General features: G+C 44.1%; 4 protein-coding genes across 5 annotated transcripts in view; all 4 read left to right on the forward strand.

Annotated features, from left to right (window-relative positions):
• The first annotated feature begins 1,130 nt into the window (after nucleotides 1–1,130).
• On the forward strand, nucleotides 1,131–3,599 carry LOC100673251 (protocadherin alpha-6-like). The gene has a single exon (XM_003404803.4). The coding sequence runs from the start codon at nucleotides 1,146–1,148 to the stop codon at nucleotides 3,561–3,563; it is 2,418 nt and encodes an 805-aa protein (XP_003404851.3). The 5' UTR covers nucleotides 1,131–1,145; the 3' UTR covers nucleotides 3,564–3,599.
• A 3,820-nt stretch (nucleotides 3,600–7,419) lies between these two features.
• Nucleotides 7,420–22,587, forward strand: part of LOC100656452 (protocadherin alpha-C2) — a 223,290-nt gene continuing 208,122 nt past the window's right edge. Inside the window, exon 1 of the mRNA XM_010591253.3 lies at nucleotides 7,420–9,774. Within this exon, the coding sequence (XP_010589555.1) occupies nucleotides 7,420–9,774 (2,355 nt within the window). The remainder of the gene's footprint in view (nucleotides 9,775–22,587) is intronic.
• On the forward strand, nucleotides 12,178–17,127 carry LOC100673838 (protocadherin alpha-8-like). 2 transcript variants are annotated; one of them, XM_010591266.3, is made up of 2 exons: nucleotides 12,178–16,082; nucleotides 16,647–17,127. In XM_010591266.3, exons 1-2 carry the CDS (start codon nucleotides 13,707–13,709, stop codon nucleotides 16,695–16,697), a joined length of 2,427 nt encoding a protein of 808 aa, XP_010589568.2. In that variant the 5' UTR covers nucleotides 12,178–13,706; the 3' UTR covers nucleotides 16,698–17,127. The 2 variants fall into 2 exon arrangements, with proteins under 2 accessions (XP_010589568.2, XP_023405569.2); XM_023549801.2 differs by lacking the exon at nucleotides 16,647–17,127 and having other exon boundaries at nucleotides 12,178–16,532.
• Nucleotides 19,416–22,111, forward strand: LOC100674117 (protocadherin alpha-9-like). Its single transcript, XM_064279769.1, has one exon. It carries the CDS (start codon nucleotides 19,559–19,561, stop codon nucleotides 22,025–22,027), a length of 2,469 nt encoding a protein of 822 aa, XP_064135839.1. The 5' UTR covers nucleotides 19,416–19,558; the 3' UTR covers nucleotides 22,028–22,111.

Genomic DNA, 22,587 nt, shown 5'->3' on the forward strand with positions numbered 1-22,587 from the left:
ATAAAAGGCCCAAGTGATTCAATCTAGGTTCTACTGTACATAAAAGAAGGTAAAGATGCCTGCCCAGTTGGTTTGGTCATGAAAGACTTCATGGGTCAGGGAAGTTTAAAATGGTTATAAAATGGGGACAATTGTTTTGTGAAGAGTTTGGAAATGATGGGTATTTGTTAGGCAAGAGATGAAATGAGTATGTTTGCTTTATGAAAAAAAGTTCTTTGCAACAGGAGATTATTCAGTTTGAATACAATGTATAAGCACTGTAGGAGAAAATAGAAGTTTAGGCATATTACAGACTGGAGAACAGTTAGCTGTTTATAAACCATAAGGCATTCAACAGACAAAATGAAAATACCAACCTTGCTCATAGAAGGTAAATGGGTTCCAGTGAACAAACTTATTTGGAATAATTTCCACACAATCTACTTACTACAACTTTCTACTTCTTTGTTAAAGCTTCTTTGCCCTTAGATGACTTAAGAAAAATGTTCAATTAAATGCTGATGATCTTTCATTCCTTTTTCAAACATTCCCGTATTTCCCTTTCAATGGCTTATTCTTGGGATCAGAGGTTCTCTAAAGATTGGTTCTCTCAAGTTTTCAAAAACAGGAATACGGGATACGGGATCCAAGAATAAAGACAGTGTCATCATTAATGACAACCTTTTGTCATTCTTAGGAACACAAGGAATCTGTCATGAGCTTACCTAATCAACACTACAGTTGGATCTTTGTAAATACTTAAAACTTGCATGTTTTTCCACTGTAGTAAAAGTTGCCCTTTGTGGCAAAACTAAGATTCACACCCAGTCGTGGTTCAAAATGTGCACCTTGTTTGTACAAAATATGGTGCTGTTCTCCAACGACGTTAACAGTGTGCAGAAAAGCTGAAAGTAAACTAAAACTTACAGTAGAACATGGATTTCAAGAATCGATACCGTTTGGGGCCACATGATGTCGCTCTCCTCCATAAAATAGATCCGAGAGAAAAATAAAAATTCCTTTTATTCTCACTGGAAAAGGAGGGGCAGCCACCATCTGAGTGTTGAAGAATGGAGGATGTAGCAGCGTTGAACTGACCAGTCAGAAGATTTCCCTTGACGTTGAGAAAAGATCCCTTAATCAGAACAACACAGTGAGTGCTCACGATGCGTTTTTCCTGGGGAGGCGGCCTCGGAACCCGGCGCCTGCTGCTTCCGCTTCTGCTCCTCGCAGCCTGGGAGGCCGGGAGCGGCCAGGTCCACTACTCCGTCCCCGAGGAGGCCAAACACGGCACCTTCGTGGGCCGCATCGCGCAGGACCTGGGGCTGGAGCTGGCCGAGCTGGTGCCGCGCCTGTTCCGGGTGGCGTCCAAAGGCCGCGCGGACCTTCTGGAGGTGAATCTGCAGAACGGCATTTTGTTCGTGAATTCTCGGATCGACCGCGAGGAGCTGTGCGGGCGGAGCGCGGTGTGCAGCATCCACCTGGAGGTGATCGTGGACAAGCCGCTGCAGGTTTTCCACGTGGAGGTGGAGGTGAAGGACATTAACGACAACCCGCCGGTGTTCCCGGTAAAGGAACAAAGAATGCGGATTTACGAATCTAGGTTGCCAGATTCTCTGTTTCCACTGGAGGGCGCGTCTGATGCCGATGTTGGCTCAAATTCCATCTTAACTTATAAACTCAGTTCCGGCGAATACTTCGCGCTAGACGTGAAAAGAAACAGCGATGATATTAAACAGATTGGGCTTGTGTTAAGGAAGTCTTTGGACAGAGAGGAAATACCCGAACATAACTTACTCCTGACGGCCACCGACGGAGGCAAACCTGAGCTCACCGGCACTGTTCAGCTGCTCGTCACCGTGCTGGATGTGAACGATAATGCTCCCTGTTTCGAACAATCTGAATATGAAGTGAGAATATTCGAAAACTCTGACAATGGAACAGTAGTTATCAGACTTAATGCTTCTGATCGGGATGAAGGAGTGAATAAGGAAATTTCGTACTCATTTAATAGCCTTGTTTCATCCATGGTTTTTGCCCAGTTTAGCATAGATTCAAATACTGGAGTAATAGTAATTCAAGGGAATTTGGATTTTGAACAAAGAAATTTGTATGAAATCCGCATTGACGCTACGGACAAAGGTCACCCACCGATGGCAGGTCATTGCACCGTTTTGGTGAAAGTTTTGGATAAAAATGATAATGCCCCTCAGATTGCATTAACTTCGGTATCCTTGCCTGTCCCAGAGGACGCTGAGCTGGGTACTGTCATTGCCCTGATCAGAGTGTCTGATCTGGACTCTGGTGATAATGGGCAGGTGACCTGCTCTCTGGCGCCCCATGTCCCATTCAAACTTTTGTCCACATTCAAGAATTACTACACTCTGGTGTTAAAGACTGCCCTGGACCGTGAAAATGTGTCAACCTATGATTTGGTGGTGACAGCACGGGATGGGGGTTTACCGTCCCTGTCGGCCACAACCAGCGTGTCCGTGGAGGTGGCTGACGTGAATGACAACGCGCCTGCGTTTGCACAGCCAGAGTACACGGTGTTCGTGAAGGAGAACAACCCACCGGGCTACCACATATTCACGGTGTCAGCGCGCGACGCGGACTCGCAGGAGAACGCACTGGTGTCCTACTCACTGGTGGAGCGGCGGGTGGGCGAGCGCACGCTATCGAGCTACGTGTCGGTGCATGCCGAGAGCGGCAAGGTGTACGCGCTGCAGCCGCTGGACCACGAGGAGCTGGAGCTGCTGCAGTTCCAGGTGAGCGCGCGCGACTCGGGCTTCCCGCCTCTGGGCAGCAACGTGACTCTGCAGGTGTTCGTGCTGGACGAGAACGACAACACGCCGAAGCTGCTGCCGTCTGGGTCGGGTGGCGTGGGCGGCGCAGTGAGCGAGCTGGTGTCAAGGTCGTTGGGTGCAGGCCAGGTGGTGGCGAAGGTGCGCGCAGTGGACGCCGACTCGGGCTACAACGCATGGCTGTCGTATGAGCTGCAGCCGGCATCAGGCGGTGAGCGCAGCCCGTTCCGCGTGGGTCTGTACACGGGCGAGGTGAGCACAACGCGCGCACTGGATGAGGTGGACGCGCCACGACAGCGCCTGCTGGTGCTGGTGAGGGACCACGGGGAGCCGCCTCTGGTAGCCACGGCCACCGTGCTGGTGTCGCTGGTAGATAGTGGCCAGGCACTGAAGACGTCGTCACGGGAGTCGTCGGGTTTCGCCGGCCCGGAGGTGGCGCTGGTGGATATCAATGTGTACCTGATCATTGCCATCTGTGCAGTGTCCAGCCTGTTAGTGCTCACTCTGCTGCTGTACACCGTGCTGCGGTGCTCGGTGCCGCCCACAGAGGGAGCGTGCGGGCCGGAGAAGCCCACGCTGGTGTGCTCCAGCGCGGTGGGGACCTGGTCGTACTCGCAGCAGAGGCGGCAGAGGGTGTGCTCTGGGGAGGGGCCGCCCAAGACTGACCTCATGGCCTTCAGCCCCAGCCTTCCGCCATGTCCTGTTGCAGCAGATATGGGCGAGCATCAAGACTTAAATGAGGATCATTGTGCCAGAGTAAGTGTGAATTTTCATACTTAACAATTATTTATTTGGAATTTTCACAATTCTTTCTCCTAGGTCAATTTTTTCCTCATCTAAATATTTTAGGATAATTGCAAAGTATTTATATCTTTTAGTTATATTTGTGTTCATTATTCAAATCTCACTGGTATGTTATAATTTAAGTGGAATCAGACTTTATTAACCACATCCTACACGTCACGTTTTCTGTTTTCAATCTCAAACTTTCCTTGAATAAATGCACTTATGGCTTATGCTTTATTGGCATAGGTAGAGGTAATTTTTCTTGAGTAATTATCTCAAATTTTCGTTTCTTCGCACTTGAGTTTCAGGAGAATTATTTTGCATTTATCCATTTTTGAATATATTGACATTTCAACCACCTTATCACTTTCCTTTTCAAGTTTTATCCGTGGATGACTTTTGTTTAGCCAACATGTTCAATTTATCAATGTTTTATACAAACTCTGCACTTCATAACTTATTTTCTAAACTCGTCTTTTGGTCTGATGATCCCAAGAGACGCTAATGTTCATTTATTGTTGCTTTTTAAAATTCATTTAGGGATAAAGGACAGAATAGTAGTTATCAGACTGAATGTTTCTGATTGGGGTTAGTGGGGGAGATTTTATGCTCTTTTAATACCCTTGTTTCACCAATGGGTGTTGCCCAGTTTATGATAAAAACCCAAACCAAACCCACGGCCGTCGAGTCGATTCCGACTCATAGCGACTCTATAGGACAGAGTAGAACCGCCCCATAGAGTTTCCAAGGAACACCTGGTGGATTTGAACTGCCGATCTCTTGGTTAGCAGCCGTAGCACTTAACCACTACACCACCAGGGTTTCCCAGTTTATGATAGATACATCCAAATACTGGAGAAATAGTAATTCAAGGGAATTTGGGCCTTGAAAAAGTAAATTCATATAAAATCTCTTTTCCTCTTAGACTCTAACTTTTACATTTGTTTGAATTTCATTGGAGGTTCTTTTCATAGAGTGCTAGTCTAAATTTATGTGTTCTTTATTGATGCTTTTTTCTATGCTGTGTAATGATTTTTAAATATTCACTATTTCTTTACATGAAGACAGCATAGAGTAGTAATTAAGTGTTGTGAGTTCTGAAGTCATTCTCCCTTGATTGAATTCCACCCCTACCAATTGTATTCTGCATAGCATTGAATAGATTACTTAACCTGTCAGTTCTAAGTTTCCCACCTACAAAGCTGGAATGATAAACAGTACTACCTATCATAGGTAATTATTTTGAGTACTTAGTGAGTTGATACTTGTAAGGTGCTTAATAACAGTGTTTTCCAAATAGTGAGTGTTTAATAAAATTTAGTCATTATTATTCTGAAAGGGAAAAAGAAAATCTAAAGTATCAGAAAGATATCGTTATGGCTTCCATGTTGCTTCATTTTACATAAAGATTTGTTTTTCATAAAAACCAAAAAATCAAACCCGTTGCCATGTAATAGTTTCTGATTCATAGTAACCATATAGTACAGAGTAGACTTGCCCCCATAGGGTTTCCAAGGAACAGCTGGTGGATTCAAACTGCCAGCTTTTTGGTTAGCAAGTCCATAATTACCAAATTAATCCTTGATGTCTCAAAGATTTTGAAAGCTATGTGCCAGATTAAAAAAAATTTTTAATCAGTTTTTCGGAGTTGTAGTTCAAATGAAGATTTTGGTAGTTGATAAGTTTTTGGATTCAAAAAAAACATTTAAATGTTTTTCTGAAGATGGTTTTAATTACCTTGTTGGTCATCTCCTCGCAGGAAAACTTAGACTATCTTAAGCAGGAATGCTGTGTTTTCCCATACTTTAAAGTTTCCCAAGGCACATCACAGGCCTAAGTTGGGGTTTGGGCTCCCATGTGTTCATTTTCCATTCTTGGGAAATGGCAGACGTCATTAATAGTGTTTACTGTTTTTTTTTTCAAAAGAAGTACACAATAATCTTAAACACATACTTAAAAGTGACAATGTGTGTTATAGTCTACTACTTGATAAAGAGCACCATTTCTAAAGATAGTGATATCTAACAATCTTTTAAAAAAATGCTTATTTTTTCAGGAAGTAGAACCATAGCCATCACTCTTGAGCAAACCTTAAAAATAGTTTCTAGGTGGGTCTCTAAGACCTGGATACTATGCCAGGAATCATTGAATTAACAAGTCCTTGACTTCAAGAAGTTCATATATAGAGAATATGTGTCATACATAAATATAACCCTAATGAAAGGCTGAATATTATAAGAGGTGCAAGAAAGATAAATCATAGTATGATTGGAATTGAAGGGAAGTCCCTCCCTATTTCCCTTGTTGAAGGATCCCTTCAAGGTTCATGATATTTTGAGTGGTTTTTAAATGGAGAAGTTTCCTCTGGGAGAATATTGAGAACAATAGGTATTCTTGGAAGAGCATCAGCTTAAATAAACATGAGTATACAGAAAATCCCAAATGTGCTTGGAAACAAGGACTAGTCTACTTTGGTTAACACATAGGAGAGAATATGAGATAAGGCAGGAAAAGTAGTATGAGGAAATCGCTTGGATAACTTTGAATACTAGACTAAAATTTTTTTACTCTCTTCAAAAATCGTTGGAAAGCTACCAAAATGTGTGAAGCTGGTGCTGAGCTGATGCCAATAAATAAAGGTTGTTTTTCAGGAATATGACTGTAAGGGTTAAATGAAGGATGAATGAAATTGCAGTGAACAAGAAGACACAATAAAAAGCTATTGGGATCATCCAGGAGAGAAACAATTATTGCAAACTCCATTTCAGCAGGTACAAAACCTGGGAAACTTTAGAATTCTGATGCAGATATTTTACTTGCATTTGGGAAGATGGAAGTAGAACTCACAAGACAACTTGCTTTTCTAAGTAGACCTAAAAAGGATAAAACATCCCACGCTTGATTTAAGGCTACTGTAACTATGAATGGTGAGTACCAAAATGTATCAAACAAAGTAACTTATAACCAAAATAATCTAAATCATATTGAGATTGTAAAAACAGGCAGATGTTTGTAAAACACGAAGCTTAGAAAGGGTGGAAAGAGCAAACAGGTATAGCCGTAGGAACCATATATATATCTGTATTTAGAATATTTACTTCTCACAAAATTTACTTAATACAGATTCTTACTTCTTCAAAGATTACAAACACCTTCAACTGTTTTGTTTATTTAAGAAATGTATCCAAATTAGTTCCTTATATTCATTGCCTCCTTAAAAATAACTTTTCTAAGTTTCTCTTCCATTGGTAGATTGTTGAGATCCAGGGTCCTTATAGATAAGAAACCAAGGAGTTTTCTTAACACAGAATACTAAATATAGGAATGTTGAGAGTTTTCTGAACTCCAGACCAGAAGAATTTAAAACTTAGGGTTGTTGACATAATTTGCTTTATTGTCCCTTTGGTTTCTATCTTTATTTAAAAATCAGGAAGATAAAAGGTTTTTTTCAAGGCACGAGGAAGCCATAATTACGGTCATGTTAAATTTTCAAAAGAACTCAGTCCCCTACGAATGTCTTCAGCAAACCTGAGAAATATTGTCCTAGACTTTACTAACAACAAAGAAAAAAATCAGAGCTCGAAATAAAACGTTTCATTTTAATGGCAAAAAGTTAATTTTGTACTTCGAACTTACCGTTTGGGCCACATGATGTCGCTCTTCACCGCGAAATTCCCCATATTCGAGACAAAACTAAGTCCTCGGTTTCCTGTTGGCAAGATGCTCCGCTCTTTCACTTTCCGGCTGCTGTGCAAGGGCGAGCACGTCAGGACTGGAATGAAGGAATAAGGAGATTCCCCCAAATTTTAGACAAGTCTCGATGATTAGCATAAAGCTGTAAGAGTTGGAGATGGTGTTTCCCAGTCCAGGCGACCTCGGAGCCCGGCTTCTACTGCTGTTCTATATAAATCTCGCAGCCTGGGAGGCCGGGAGCGGCCAGGTCCACTACTCGGTCCCCGAGGAGGCCAAACACGGCACCTTCGTGGGCCGCATCGCGCAGGACCTGGGGCTGGAGCTGGCCGAGCTGGTGCCGCGCCTGTTCCGGGTGGCGTCCAAAGGCCGCGCGGACCTTCTGGAGGTGAATCTGCAGAACGGCATTTTGTTCGTGAATTCTCGGATCGACCGCGAGGAGCTGTGCGGGCGGAGCGCGGTGTGCAGCATCCACCTGGAGGTGATCGTGGACAAGCCGCTGCAGGTTTTCCACGTGGAGGTGGAGGTGAAGGACATTAACGACAACCCGCCGGTGTTCCCGGCGACACAAAAGAATCTGTTTATCCCGGAATCCAGGCTGCTTGACTCTCGGTTTCCGCTAGAGGGCGCGTCCGATGCAGATATTGGGACCAATGCTCAGCTGACTTACAGACTGAGCCCCAATGAGTATTTCTCGTTGACCGTACCAATAAATGAGGAACAGGTAAAACCGCTTGGGCTTGTATTACAGAAATCTTTAGACAGGGAAGAAGCTCCAGAGCTTTATTTAGTGCTCACGGCCACTGATGGGGGCAAACCTGAGCAGACTGGTACAGTTCAGTTACTCATCACAGTGCTTGACGCCAATGACAACGCCCCGACTTTTGACAGAACACTCTATAAGGTGAAATTACCAGAAAATGTTTCTAAAGGAACGTTGGTAATTAAACTAAATGCCTCGGATTTAGACGAAGGCTTGAATGGGGATATTATTTACTCATTCTCTAGCGATGTTTCTCCGGATATAAAATCCAAGTTCCACATAGACCCTATAACTGGGGAAATTACAGTAATAGGACATATCGATTTTGAAGAGAGTAAAGCCTACAAAGTTCGTGTACAGGTTACTGATCAAGGCGCCTTGCCATTGTCTGGCCACTCTACAGTTCTGGTGGATGTTGTGGACGCTAATGACAATGCTCCAGAGTTGACTATCACGTCTCTGTCCCTTCCTATCTCAGAAGACGCTCAGCCTGGTACAGTAATCACCTTGATTAGTGTGTCTGACCGCGATTCTGGAGCCAATGGGCAGGTAACCAGCACCTTGACACCGAAAGTCCCCTTCAAGTTGGTGTCCACCTTCAAGAATCACTACTCATTAGTCCTGGAAAGCCCGCTGGACCGCGAGAGCCTGTCAGCCTATGATCTGGTGGTGACAGCACAGGACCGGGGCTCGCCTTCCCTGTCGGCCACAGTCAGCTTGTCCGTGGAGGTGGCTGACGTGAACGACAATGCACCTGCGTTCGAGCAACCCGAATACACCGTGTTCGTGAAGGAGAACAACCCGCCAGGCTGCCACATCTTCACCGTGTCGGCACACGACGCGGACACTCAGGAGAACGCGCTGGTGTCCTACTCACTGGTGGAGCGGCGGGTGGGCGAGCGCGCGCTGTCGAGCTACGTATCCGTGCACGCCGAGAGCGGCAAGGTGTACGCGCTGCAGCCCCTGGACCACGAGGAGCTGGAGCTGCTGCAGTTCCAGGTGAGCGCGCGCGACTCGGGCTTCCCGCCTCTGGGCAGCAACGTGACCCTGCAGGTGTTCGTGCTTGACGAGAACGACAACGCGCCGGCGCTGCTGCCGCCTGGGTCAGGCAGTGTGAGCGGCTCTGTGAGCGAGCTGGTGCCGTGGTCTGTGGGTGCGGGCCACGTGGTGGCGAAGGTGCGCGCGGTGGACGCAGACTCCGGCTATAACGCGTGGCTTTCGTATGAACTGCAGCCGGCGTCTGGCGGTGAGCGCAGCCCGTTTCGCGTGGGTCTGTACACGGGCGAGGTGAGCACGACACGCGCCCTGGACGAGGCGGATGCGCCACGACAGCGCCTGCTGGTTGTGGTGAAGGACCACGGGGAACCGCCGCTGGCAGCCACAGCCACGGTGCTGGTGTCGCTAGTGGAGAGCGGCCAGGCGCTGAAGACGTCGTCACAGACTTCAGCAGGCGCCAGGGGCCCAGAGGCGGCGCTGTTGGATGTCAACGTGTATCTGATCATCGCCATTTGCGCAGTGTCCAGCCTGTTGGTACTCACGCTGCTACTGTACACAGCGCTGCGGTGCTCGGTACCACCCACAGAGGGCGCGTGCGGACCGGGGAAGCCCACGCTGGTGTGCTCCAGCGCAGCGGGGAGCTGGTCCTGCTCGCAGCAGAGGCGGCAGAGGGTTTGCTCTGGGGAGGGACCGCCCAAGACTGACCTCATGGCGTTCAGCCCCAGCCTACCTCAGGGTCCCAGTTCTCCAGGCAACGTGAGTTTAAAACAAGCTTATTTCCAACACTTTTTTAAACAGAATTTCATGTTAATCTACTTAAGCAGTTCTTCCATTTTTCTTTTGTTTTTAATAGCTTTGTATGCAATTATATTTTTTAGTGTTAATGATCTATTTACCCTAATCTATTATTTTAAATCATATTTATGTTAGCTTCGCTTTTTTTCTGGGGGCGTGTTATCCCTTAGATCAAAATCTGAGATTTATATTGGTGATTTCCACTTCTGGATGACGTTTTTACTATTTGGAGTAATGGATTTTCTTTACATTTATCCGTTGTTGTCGAGTGATTCTGACTCATAGCCACCCTATAGGACTGGGTAGAACTGCACTGTAGGGTTTACAAGGAGCTGCTGGTGGATTCCAACTGCCAGCCTTTTGGTTAGCAGCCGAGCTCTTACCCAGCATGCCACCAGGGCTCCTTCTATTACATAGTAGATTTTAAAAATTAAATGTTTACTTGGACACACTTTAAGATTCAATCTTTAGGAAATTCTTTAGTAAAATAATTTCAAGAAATGTATTTTGATATATTTAATCTATTATTTTTCTCGTTTTATGAGAAAGTATAAACGAATGCCATCCAATCGATTTTCTTTTTAGTACAGAATTTGAATTATTTTATTTTTAATATAGCAACTGATCTTCCCTTCAGCCACATTTGTGTAGTTACTGATTTTAAATTACATTGTAGAATCACCTTTGCCATGGTCATGACGAATTAATAACAATGATTTTAAAATGTCATTTAAATGGCAGTCCAATAGCAGTTTTTTTTTTACCTTATTAGTTAGTATAGGAGATAAATTTACCTTTCAAAATCCAAGAAATCAAACCTAGCACCTAATGAAAATGTCCTTGCCATCTCCAACCCAAACTATTCACTTTATCTCTGAATTTCTGACCCCTTTCAGTTTCTTTTATATCTTCCAAGCCCTATACGTACATACATAGATATGTATATATGTTTATATACATACATGTATACACGAAAGCAACCTGCCATTTTTAAAACAAAACACTATACACCTCTTCTGCACTTTGCATTTGTCTATTTTAACATATATATTGGTGTTCATACCATGTTATAACACAAACAGCTTCCTCATTATTTTTGTTTCTTCATTCTTTTTAAGAATGATGGCATGCTGTTTTATTATATGATTCATCCAGTTCTCTATTATGGACTTTTTTGGAAGAATAATATGATTACTCAAATTTGTGTTTCTAAAAATTTACAAATAATTTGATCGTAAGAAATGATAATAACTTTCATGGTGGATATGTGCTAACATAATTTGTTAAGATATTTAGGGTACCTTGCTTTTTTTTATGTACTTTAAAATAAAGTCAGAGATACACTAACTCAACAACCTGTCCCATAACCAGTGAAACTATTTTCACAAGCAGTAAATTTGCAACCATCATAATTAGAACTATATTACTGAACCTGTTGAAAGAATAGTCCATTCAATAGAAAATCTATACATGTTTTAGACCTTTGAAGGCAGTCCTTGTAATTGTTTTTATTTCTTTACTTATTTTCTTTTGTTTTCATGAGCAAATATTTTAAAGTGCTATTGTTTTATTAAAAATTTCTAAAATTCCATATATCTTGGGAAGCATTATAAGTTGATACGAGATTCTCCTCAGTACCCTCATCTGTATTCACCAGCTATCATTACTTTTTAAAGGTAAGTTATTTCTTAGATATTGAAACCTTTTGACTTACATCATGAGTATGGAATTTTTCTTTTCTGATACAAAGTGTTCACAAGGACAATAAATAATGTTCTTTTCTCACATTTTTTTATTCTTTAGAGTGAACTATAGAGAGTCTTTGAGTAAATAAAGTGAGAACAAATGTTTCTCAGAAAATACCCTTTTTTTCTCATATTACTTGCTATTATGTAAGGATTTTCAGTACCTGTATTGCTTATTAGCTCTAACTAATGTGAATATCACAGTGGCTACCTCTTATATTCTCACACATCTGAATTGCTAGGAACTTGAGTAAAAAGCCATAGGTGATGCTTTACTTAAGTTTTAAGAATTAAAAGTTGAATAGACTCTTCAGTTAGGGCCAAGCTCATGAAAAAATGTAACCCTCTAAGAAAACCTTCAATGTAAATGCTCTTGTTTAATATGTATTTTATGAAAGCATCCCTGAGTATAAGTGATGGAGCCCTTTGTTTTCGCTGGAAAAACTACAAAGAGGTCAGTGATAAGCCTTTCTAAAGTAATTCTAATTAAACATATTAAGCCAGATCTCCTGGTTAAATCATTTATTGGTAGCATAATCACATGTGATACTTTTTCAGCCAGAGTCTTGAATAAGCAAGGGGAGGGCCGTTTCTCTTCCCCTTGGAGAATCACTGTTACAGGAATTCAAAGGAGAGCACAATCACCTGCAATTCAGGCATTTATGATGAATATGTGGACAATTAACATTTCATTTGGTCTTTGAAGGGTGGATAGAACTTTGACAGGTAAGAACAAAGTAATAGAAGAAACGTCTTGACCAAAGAGTGTGTTGAGGAAGAGAATTTTTTTCTTTTTTTTTGTAAAATAGGATTAGTATTGGAAAGTGGTTGGAGACATGAGGCCTCTCGTACTGTGAATATAATGTCTTGGCCTTTTCTTCATCAGAAAGTTGATGGACTTGCTAGATGTTTTATGCAATTCAATGTAAGCTATACTCATAAATATAAAAATTATAATATGTGAAAGGAGACATTAGACGTTTGCAGACTTTGAATATGGCGGCATGGGAAAAGGAGTCATAATAAAAATACATATAAGTCAGTTTGGAGAGCAGTCATGCTATAAAAACATGTGATTTTCAAAGATTTGGATTTTGGGGTAACAGTTGATTAGAGTTGGAATAAACTCGATGAAGCACAATAACATTGATTAGATAAGTTTTGATCAACTTGTTTCGTAGGCAATGTTAGGGCATGCAAGTGAAAGTGTCAAGTAGAAAAATAAAAATGGAGTTGAAGATATGGATTAGGAAATATTTAAACTAATAAGGCTGTGGAAGTATGTCAAGCCATGGAAATAAATAGAAACACTTCAAGGAAAAGGAATGACAAAATAAAAAGGCTAAAGGCATAACTTTGGAAAACCTCCATATATTGGATCAGCATAAAGATGAAGAACTAACAGAAAATACCAATAGTAGAAATACTAGTAAGGTTTTTTGGTGCAGAGAAATTTATGATGGATGTTTTATACGAGAGGCCTATTTTTTTAAAGAATGCTGCAGGGATCTTATATTAGGACTATTTGACGTTCATTGAGCGAATAAAAATAGAAACCGAACTGTAACCACAGGCTTTAAAAAGTACAATGAAAATTAGAAAAGTTATATCTTCATCACAGAGTAATATATACCAGCGCTTCCTGTGATGAGATAAATGTGAACACATTTCTTCCACACAAAAGTATAGACAATAATTTTATACCTCTAATACCCGTGACATGTCCAGATCATGCTTAAATGTATTACTAATTGATAGCAATAATTAAAATATTGGGAAGAAACTTCTTCTTTCCAGACAGTATAAGAGCGCCTCGGCATTTGATAATTTATGAGTCGGAATCGACTCAACCGCAACGAGTTTGGTTATTAGGAATAAGGAAAAGAAAATACATACTGGATTAAAAGAACTCGATTATAGCGGATTTAAGTGAATTCATGCAATCATTACCCTTTCGAGCCGCATGATGTCGCTGTCTACCAAGACGTCTCTCCAGCCAAGATCCCAAAAGGCAATCCCTCTGATTCTGTCTCTAAATGCTGAACAATGGCGGATGAGGAGGAATTGGATTAAAAGACTCTAGACAGTACAATAGTTCATTTTATTTCAAGACAAGATCTTTTTACGGGAATAAAACGAGTGCTTGAAATGGTTTTTTCCTGGCGAGGAGCCCCGGCATCCCGGCGCTTGCTGCTGTCGCTTCTGCTCCTCGCAGCCTGGGAGGCCGGGAGCGGCCAGGTCCACTACTCCGTCCCCGAGGAGGCCAAACACGGCACCTTCGTGGGCCGCATCGCGCAGGACCTGGGGCTGGAGCTGGCCGAGCTGGTGCCGCGCCTGTTCCGGGTGGCGTCCAAAGGCCGCGCGGACCTTCTGGAGGTGAATCTGCAGAACGGCATTTTGTTCGTGAATTCTCGGATCGACCGCGAGGAGCTGTGCGGGCGGAGCGCGGTGTGCAGCATCCACCTGGAGGTGATCGTGGACAAGCCGCTGCAGGTTTTCCACGTGGAGGTGGAGGTGAGGGACATTAACGACAACCCGCCGGTATTCCCCGTAAAGGAACAAAAGCTTTTTGTTTCAGAATCCAGAATGCCAGATTCGCGGTTTCCGCTAGAGGGCGCATCGGATGTGGATGTTGGGGCTAATTCCGTTTTAACCTATAGGCTTAGCTCTAGCGATTACTTCACACTAGATGTGAATTCAAAGAACGAAGAGAATAAACAGGTTGAGCTCGTGTTAAGGAAATCCTTGGACAGAGAGGAAACACCCGAACATAACTTATTCCTGACAGCCACCGACGGAGGCAAACCTGAGCTCACCGGCACTGTTCAGCTGCTCGTCACCGTGCTGGATGTGAACGATAATGCTCCCAGTTTCGAACAATCTGAATACGAAGTGAGAATATTCGAAAACTCCCACAATGGAACAGTAGTTATCAGACTTAATGCTTCTGATCGGGATGAAGGAGTGAATAAGGAAATTTCGTACTCATTTAATAGCCTTGTGCCATCCACGGTTTTTGCCCAGTTTAGCATAGATTCAAATACTGGAGAAATAACAATTCAAAATAATTTGGATTTTGAAAAAGTGAATTCATATAAAATCCGCATTGATGCCACGGACAAAGGGCACCCCCCGATGGTGGGTCATTGCACAATTTTAGTAAAACTCTTAGATATTAATGATAACGCCCCTCAGATTATATTGACTTCATTGTCCCTCCCGGTTAGGGAGGACGCTCCACTAGGTACCGTTATCGCCCTGATCAGCGTGTCCGATCAAGATGCTGGTGCAAATGGGCAGGTGATCTGCTCCCTAACGCCCCACACCCCCTTCAGGCTGGTGTCCACCTTTAAGAATTACTACTCGCTAGTGCTGGACAGCACCTTGGATCGCGAGAGTGTGTCCGCCTACCAGCTGGTGGTGACAGCACAGGACCGGGGCTCGCCTTCCCAGTCCGCCTCAGCCAACGTATCTGTGGAGGTGGCCGACGTGAACGACAATGCGCCTGCCTTTGCACAGCCCGAGTACACGGTGTTCGTGAAGGAGAACAACCCTCCGGGCTGCCACATCTTCACGGTGTCCGCGCGCGACGCGGACTCGCAGGAGAACGCGCTGGTGTCCTACTCGCTGGTGGAGCGGCGGGTGGGCGAGCGCGCCCTATCGAGCTACGTGTCGGTGCACGCCGAGAGCGGCAAGGTGTACGCGCTGCAGCCCCTGGACCACGAGGAGCTGGAGCTGCTGCAGTTCCAGGTGAGCGCACGCGACGCGGGCTTCCCGCCTCTGGGCAGCAACGTGACTCTGCAGGTGTTCGTGCTGGACGAGAACGACAACGCGCCGGTGCTGCTACCGCCTGGGTCTAGCCGTGCGATTGGCGCGGTGAGCCAGGTGGTGCCAAGGTCGGTGGGCACCGGCCAGGTGGTGGCGAAGGTGCGCGCGGTGGACGCCGACTCGGGCTACAACGCGTGGCTGTCATACGAGCTGCAGCCGGCATCAGGCGGTGAGCGCAGCCCGTTCCGCGTGGGTCTGTACACGGGCGAGGTGAGCACGACACGCGCTCTGGAAGAAGCGGACGCGCCTCGCCAGCGCCTGCTGGTGCTGGTGAGGGACCACGGGGAGCCGCCCCTGGAGGCCACAGCCACCGTGCTGGTGTCGCTGGTGGATGGCGGCCAGGCGTTGAAGACTTCGTCGCGGGCGTCTGCGGGCTCTGCGGACCGGGAGGCGGCCCTAGTGGATGTCAACGTGTACCTGATCATCGCCATCTGCGCAGTGTCCAGCCTGTTGGTGCTCACGCTGCTGCTGTACACGGCGCTGTGGTGCTCTGCGCCGCCCACAGAGGGCGCATGCGGGCCGGGGAAGCCCACGCTGATGTGCTCCAGCGCGGTGGGGACCTGGTCGTACTCGCAGCAGAGGCGACAAAGGGTGTGCTCTGGAGAGGGGCCGCCGAAGACCGACCTCATGGCCTTCAGCCCCAGCCTCCCACCGTGTCCGGGATCAGAGGATGTAAGCGAACAGCAGGATTTAAACGCCAAAGTAAGTCAACTCATAGTTTGCAATTAAAAATTCTTTAATTGGAGGTTTTATAATTATTTCCAATGTATTTCACATTTTTCGTTCTATTTGACATAATTTTGCAGTTCTCGCTTCAAACATTAAAAGATATTTTAAAATAGTAATTATTTCTCAGTGTAATCAGGTATTGGTAAGCATGCATTACAACCTGAGTTTGTATTCAAAGTCAAAATTTACTTGGGTAAGTTCTCTTTTCGCTGAATATTGATTTAGAAAAATACAAACCTGTTGCCATCGAGTCGATTCGGACTCATAGCGACTCTATAGGCGAGTAGAAGTGTCCCATATGGTTTCCAAGGAGCAGCTGGTGGATTCGAACTGCCTGCTTTTTGGTTAGCAGCCAAACTCTTAACCACTAGCCAGCAGAGCTTTTTTTATTTCAATTATTTTCCATTTTATATATTACCTTATGATCTCTTTTATTTTTTACTCTCAGTCCGTCCATCCTATTTTCTCCATTCCTTTTAGTGTTTCATAGTTATAAGTGTCTAGTGTTCATATACTGCCATTTTAAAGTAGCTTAACGTTAAAGGACAGAATAGTAATTTCTTTCTTTTCAAAAATTGCTGATGCTTTTCTAATGTTATGTCATTCATGATGTTTTACTATTTTAAGATGTTTTTACTGCCCGATAAATTTTTATAGTCATGTCAACAATTTAAAATATTTTTTGAGGATCTATGTATAGTAAATAATTGTTTTTAGTCTGATAAACACTTGCTAAACTCTATTAGTGTTGAGTCAGTTACGATCAATCCTTTGTTGTTAAGTTGGAAAATTATTGAAAAATATTTAACAGTTAGTTTGTATTTTATATGACTGAAAAAATAACCATTGTGATCAGAAAATATGTATATGGAATAATTCCACCCTTGCTGACGAAAACTTATAAACCTTTATTACACAGAATATTCAAGATGATCAAAAAAAAAAAAAACCCGTTGCTGTCCAGTCAATTCCCACTCATTAACTCAAGAAAAAAGATTTAGTATTGTAGAGTTAAACTTTGAAAAGCTACCTGTTTAAAACCCTATGAAGCACAGTTATCCTTTGACACTCATGGTCTCGCCATTAGTCAGAAATGACTCAGTGGCAACTTTTTTGTTATTAATATATTTCTTAATTTATCATTTTGTGTAGCAGTGGTGTAATGATTTTTTATTCCCCTTTCCCAACTTATGTTTAGTTGGTTTTTGCAAAATACCATAAGTAGAAATAAGGGTCCTTTCCACCACCTACAACTATATTTGCCAACTGTCATCATTTCATTTCAGTTCTATGACTTTCCAACTCTCTAACTGATATTTAAATTTCATTTGGGGGGTGTGCTTTCACATCTACATCTTAGATATTAATACTTTTCACTATTCCCTCTAGGGTAATGCATTTACTTATTAACTACTTCTTTCAAATGAAAGGTATCAGAGATTAGTTATTAAGTCCTGTGGGTTTTGATGCTCCCTGGATTCAAATCCCACCCTTCAATAGGACATTCGTTATTTTAATGCCTGACTTCACATTTATGCATGGTAATAGTAGCACCTATTGGATAGAATTTTTGTAACAGGTAAGTCAATATCTGTAAACTGCTTATAATTGAGTCTGGTTAATGGTAACTGTAATAAAATTTATTTTTTATTATTCACAAGAGGAAAAGAAGTTAATGACTGGAAAAAGAAAACTTAAAATGTCAGAAAGTCATCATTATAGCCATCCACATTAATCTTATTTTATGTAAAAATGATCTTTCATGAGGCCACCACAACAACCCAGGATGTCTCAATATTTTGAATGCTGTGTGATAGAATGAGAAAAAAAAAAAAACCTAAAAGTCAGTTTTTCAGGTGAAAAGTGAAATTAGCAGCACAGATGTGTAAACACTTTTTGGGTCTGGAAATGTTATTTAAATGCTCCTCAGGGAAGACCTAGACTACTTTATGTAGACAGTGATGCTTTTTCCCAGATTTAGAAGTTTCCCTCAGATCCCTCAGAGGCCTGAGGAGGTGTTTGAAATCTTTGTGTGTTCCTTTGCATTGACAGTGTTTTCTCCTTCTTATATTAAGTGCACAATAAATCTTTTTTAGACTAAGGAACTTGGACTCTTTTCAAAAGCACACCAGTAGCTATCCAAAGATTCTGAGCAAAAGAAATCAACGCCGTGGTTCAGGAAGGCGTTTCAAGAGGCTAACATAAGGTCAGGATGGACAAGCAGATCACCTAAAGCTACTGAAATAATCAAGGATATTATTTAAGTAATAATACTAAAAAAAAGTTCCTCTTAAGCTGTTCGGTAGCAGTAACAATATGAAAGAAAAGATATGCAGAAACATCAATGAATCAGGTCACTGTGATGCCTTTGGCTTTAGACTTGGGAAGCACTAAAACCTAAATGTAAGTGTGGACAATGAAAGAAGGGCTCACCTTGTGAAGTAACACTGGGAAGAAAAATCACCTCAAGCATAACTTTTCAAAAAGAAATTTCCCTAAGTACTAAGAATGAACAAAAATGAAATCAAAACATACCATGCAAAGCCATGATATAAACTGTATTGGGGACTGTGAAGATGAGACAAACATTCATCAATGATAGGGCTTAGAAAGAAAGCATGTAGTGCAGAAATCCAACACATTTCTTGAAAGAGATTATGCCAACTCCAATAAACATCAAAATATAGAATATTTCTTCCCACACAGTATCTTAAAGCAAATTCCTACCTTTCTTAAAATATTTAACTTATCTTCAATTTCTAAAATTATACAAGAAAAATACCTCAATTGCTTCTTCATTTTCCTTGTTTCCTGTTTTCAGACATGAGCAGGTTTCTCTTTGGCCAATAAATTTCTGGGATTCTAGACATACTGGGAATAGCGAATCATGGAAATCCCTTACACCAAAAAGCTAAATCTAGGAATGTGGGGGCTCCTGCATTCTAGAACAAAGGAATTTTCCAATTTAAAATTCACAGTTGTTTAACTCATCACTTTTATTGTCACTTCATTTCTGTCACTATTTTAAAATTGGCATTTTCTTGGCAGGAGGAAACCACAGTTATGACCTGACTAACCTGTCAGGAGCAGTCCATTCCCTAAGAATGCCTCCAGCTCTCCTGACAAATGTAGTCCTCTATTTAAAAAAAAAAAATTAAGAAAAAATACAGATGATGAAATAAAGCTGAGCAGGATGATGCTAGAATATTTATTCATGGAATTTGTACTTACTCTTTGGGCCACGTGATGTCACTCTTTGCCACGAATTTCTCTCTGATTCGAGACAAATAAAGCCAACTGTTTTCCCATTGAAAAGAAGCTCCACTCTTTTTCATTCTCTGGGTGCTGAGCAATGGCGAACACACCAGGATTGGACTGAAGGAATCAGAAAATTTAATTTTGAGGCAATTTTTGCTAATTAGAAAAAAGCTGGAGTATTTGAAATGTACTCAAGTCGACGCGACACAGAGGCCAGGCATCTGCTGCTTTTGCTTCTGCTCCTCGCAGCCTGGGAGGCCGGGAGCGGCCAGGTCCACTACTCGGTCCCGGAGGAGGCCAAACACGGCACCTTCGTGGGCCGCATCGCGCAGGACCTGGGGCTGGAGCTGGCCGAGCTGGTGCCGCGCCTGTTCCAGCTGGATTCCAGAGGCCGCGCGGACCTTCTGGAGGTGAATCTGCAGAACGGCATTTTGTTCGTGAATTCTCGGATCGACCGCGAGGAGCTGTGCGGGCGGAGCGCGGTGTGCAGCATCCACCTGGAGGTGATCGTGGACAAGCCGCTGCAGGTTTTCCACGTGGAGGTGGAGGTGAGGGACATTAACGACAACCCGCCGGTGTTCCCGGCGACACAAAAGAATCTGTTTATCCCGGAATCCAGGCTGCTTGACTCTCATTTTTCGCTAGAGGGCGCGTCCGATGCAGATATTGGTGCCAATGCTCTGCTGACTTACAGACTGAGCCCCAATGAGTATTTCTCACTGGACGAACCTGCCAATGACGAAGAGGCAAAACCTCTTGGGCTTGTATTAAAAAAGCTTTTAGACAGGGAAGAATCTCCGGAGCATCACTTATTGCTCATGGCAACTGATGGGGGTAAGCCAGAGCTGACTGGAACAGTTCAGTTACTTATTGTAGTGCTTGACGCCAATGACAACGCCCCGACTTTTGACAGAACACTCTATAAAGTGAAATTACCAGAAAATATTCCTAACGGAACATTGGTACTTCAACTTAATGCCTCAGATTTAGACGAAGGCTCGAATGGAGAGATAGTATATTCATTCACTAATGATATTCCTCTAACAGTAAAATATAAATTTCACATAGACCCCATAAGTGGGGAACTTACAACGAAAGGACATATTGATTTTGAAGAAAGTAAAGCCTATAAAATCCGAATAGAGGCTATTGACCAAGGCTCTCCACCACTAGCTGGTCACTGTACAGTTCTGGTGGATGTTGTAGATGCTAATGACAACGCTCCAGAGTTGACTGTCAAAACCCTCTGGCTCCCTGTTAAAGAGGACGCACACCCAGGCACTGTCATCGCCCTGGTCAGCGTGACTGACAGAGACGAAGGTGTAAATGGTCAGGTGACCTGTTCCCTGACACCCCGTGTCCCTTTCAAGCTGGTGTCCACCTTCAAGAATTATTATTCATTGGTGCTGGATGGCGCCCTGGACCGCGAGAGAGTTTCTGACTATAGGTTGGTGGTGATGGCGCAGGATGGCGGCTCACCTTCTCTGTCTGCCACAGCCAGCCTGTCCGTGGAGGTGGCCGACGTGAACGACAACGCTCCCACGTTTGCGCAGCCCGAGTACACGGTGCTCGTAAAGGAGAACAACCAGCCAGGTTGTCACATTTTCACGGTGTCGGCACATGACGCGGACGCGCAAGAGAACGCACTGGTGTCCTACTCGCTGGTGGAGAGACGGGTGGGCGGGCGCGCGCTGTCGAGCTACGTGTCTGTGCACGCCGAGAGCGGCAAGGTGTACGCGCTGCAGCCCCTGGACCACGAGGAGCTGGAGCTGCTGCAGTTCCAGGTGAGCGCGCGTGACGCGGGCTTCCCGCCTCTGGGCAGCAACGTGACCCTGCATGTGTTCGTGCTCGACGAGAACGACAATGCGCCGGCGCTGCTGTCCCCTGGGTCGGGTGGAGCGGGCGGCGCTGTGAGCGAGCTGGTGTCTTGGTCTGTGGATGTGGGCCACGTGGTGGCGAAGGTGCGCGCGGTGGACGCCGACTCGGGCTACAACGCGTGGCTGTCATATGAGCTGCAGCCGCTGGAGGGCGGCGGGCGCAGCCCGTTCCGCGTGGGCCTGTACACCGGCGAGGTGAGCACTACTCGCGCCCTGGACGAGGCGGATGCGCCCCGCCAGCGCCTGCTGGTGCTGGTGAAGGACCACGGGGAGCCGCCGCTGACAGCCACGGCCACCGTGCTGGTGTCGCTGGTGGAGAGCGGCCAGACGCTGAAGACTTCGTCGCGGGCGTCGCTGGGCCCCGCGGGCCAGAAGGCCGCGCTGTTGGATGTCAACGTGTATCTCATCATCGCCATTTGCGCAGTGTCCAGCCTGTTGGTGCTCACGCTGCTGCTGTACACTGCACTGCGGTGCTCGGTACCACCCACAGAGGGCGCGTGCGGGCCGGGAAAGCCCACGCTGGTGTGCTCCAGCGCGGTGGGGACCTGGTCGTATTCGCAGAAGAGGAGGCAGAAGGTGTGCTCTGGTGAGGGATCCCCCAAGACCGACCTCATGGCCTTCAGCCCCAGCCTTCCGCCCTGTCCCGGAGCTGCAGCTGGAATGGGAGAGCCACACACTTCTGAGGACTCTTCAGGAAAGGTTGGTTGCTCTAGTATTTTATTTATTCATTTATTCATTTATTTTCGTGCTGACATTAAAAAAAAAATCACACTATAAAATTAAAAAGTCCTTGTTTTTTTCTGGATATCTCCTAGACCTTTCTCTTAATTATAGACGTCAGTACTTGAACTTTAGAGCAGAATTGTGTTTTTGACCCTCCTTTGGAGAACCATTCTGAACTATGCACAAAAAGGATAGTTATTGGGTGTGGAATCGATTTTATTTAGTATCTGTTATGTGAGTCACATTCAATTCCTGACCAGAGGTTCCATAGCAGCTGAAAACTATTAGCTGTTAAAACCAGTTCAGTTGTTACACATTAAACATATACTTTAACACCACTCTATATTTCATTCATTTCTAAAGACTGCACGGCGTTTTAATCTAATTATATTTTTAATAAGAAACACCATAGGAGAAATAAATAGTAATTCTTATCGTGTTAACTTGGTAGTTTTCTATTTTTCCCTGGGCAGAGACTGCACGGACATGGTTGTTTAGCACTATTCAATATCTATTTAATACTTCAGCAAGTAGCTTCCAACAAACCCTGGGAAAAGGTTGCTCTACTTCACGAAGCTAATTCTGACCATAAATGTTACAAATATAGTAATTTC

Source organism: Loxodonta africana, chromosome 2, assembly GCF_030014295.1.
Source record: "Loxodonta africana isolate mLoxAfr1 chromosome 2, mLoxAfr1.hap2, whole genome shotgun sequence".
NCBI classification, from domain to species: Eukaryota; Metazoa; Chordata; class Mammalia; order Proboscidea; family Elephantidae; genus Loxodonta; species Loxodonta africana.

Coding starts and splice junctions, on each gene's coding strand:
- LOC100673251 (XM_003404803.4), top strand. CDS start 1,146: ATGCGTTTTTCCTGGGGAGGCGGCCTCGGAACCCGGCGCCTGCTGCTT.
- LOC100673838 (XM_010591266.3), top strand. CDS start 13,707: ATGGTTTTTTCCTGGCGAGGAGCCCCGGCATCCCGGCGCTTGCTGCTG. Junction 16,083..16,646: donor GCGAACAGCAGGATTTAAAC/GCCAAAGTAAGT, acceptor ATTTTAAAGTAG/CTTAACGTTAAAGGACAGAA.
- LOC100674117 (XM_064279769.1), top strand. CDS start 19,559: ATGTACTCAAGTCGACGCGACACAGAGGCCAGGCATCTGCTGCTTTTG.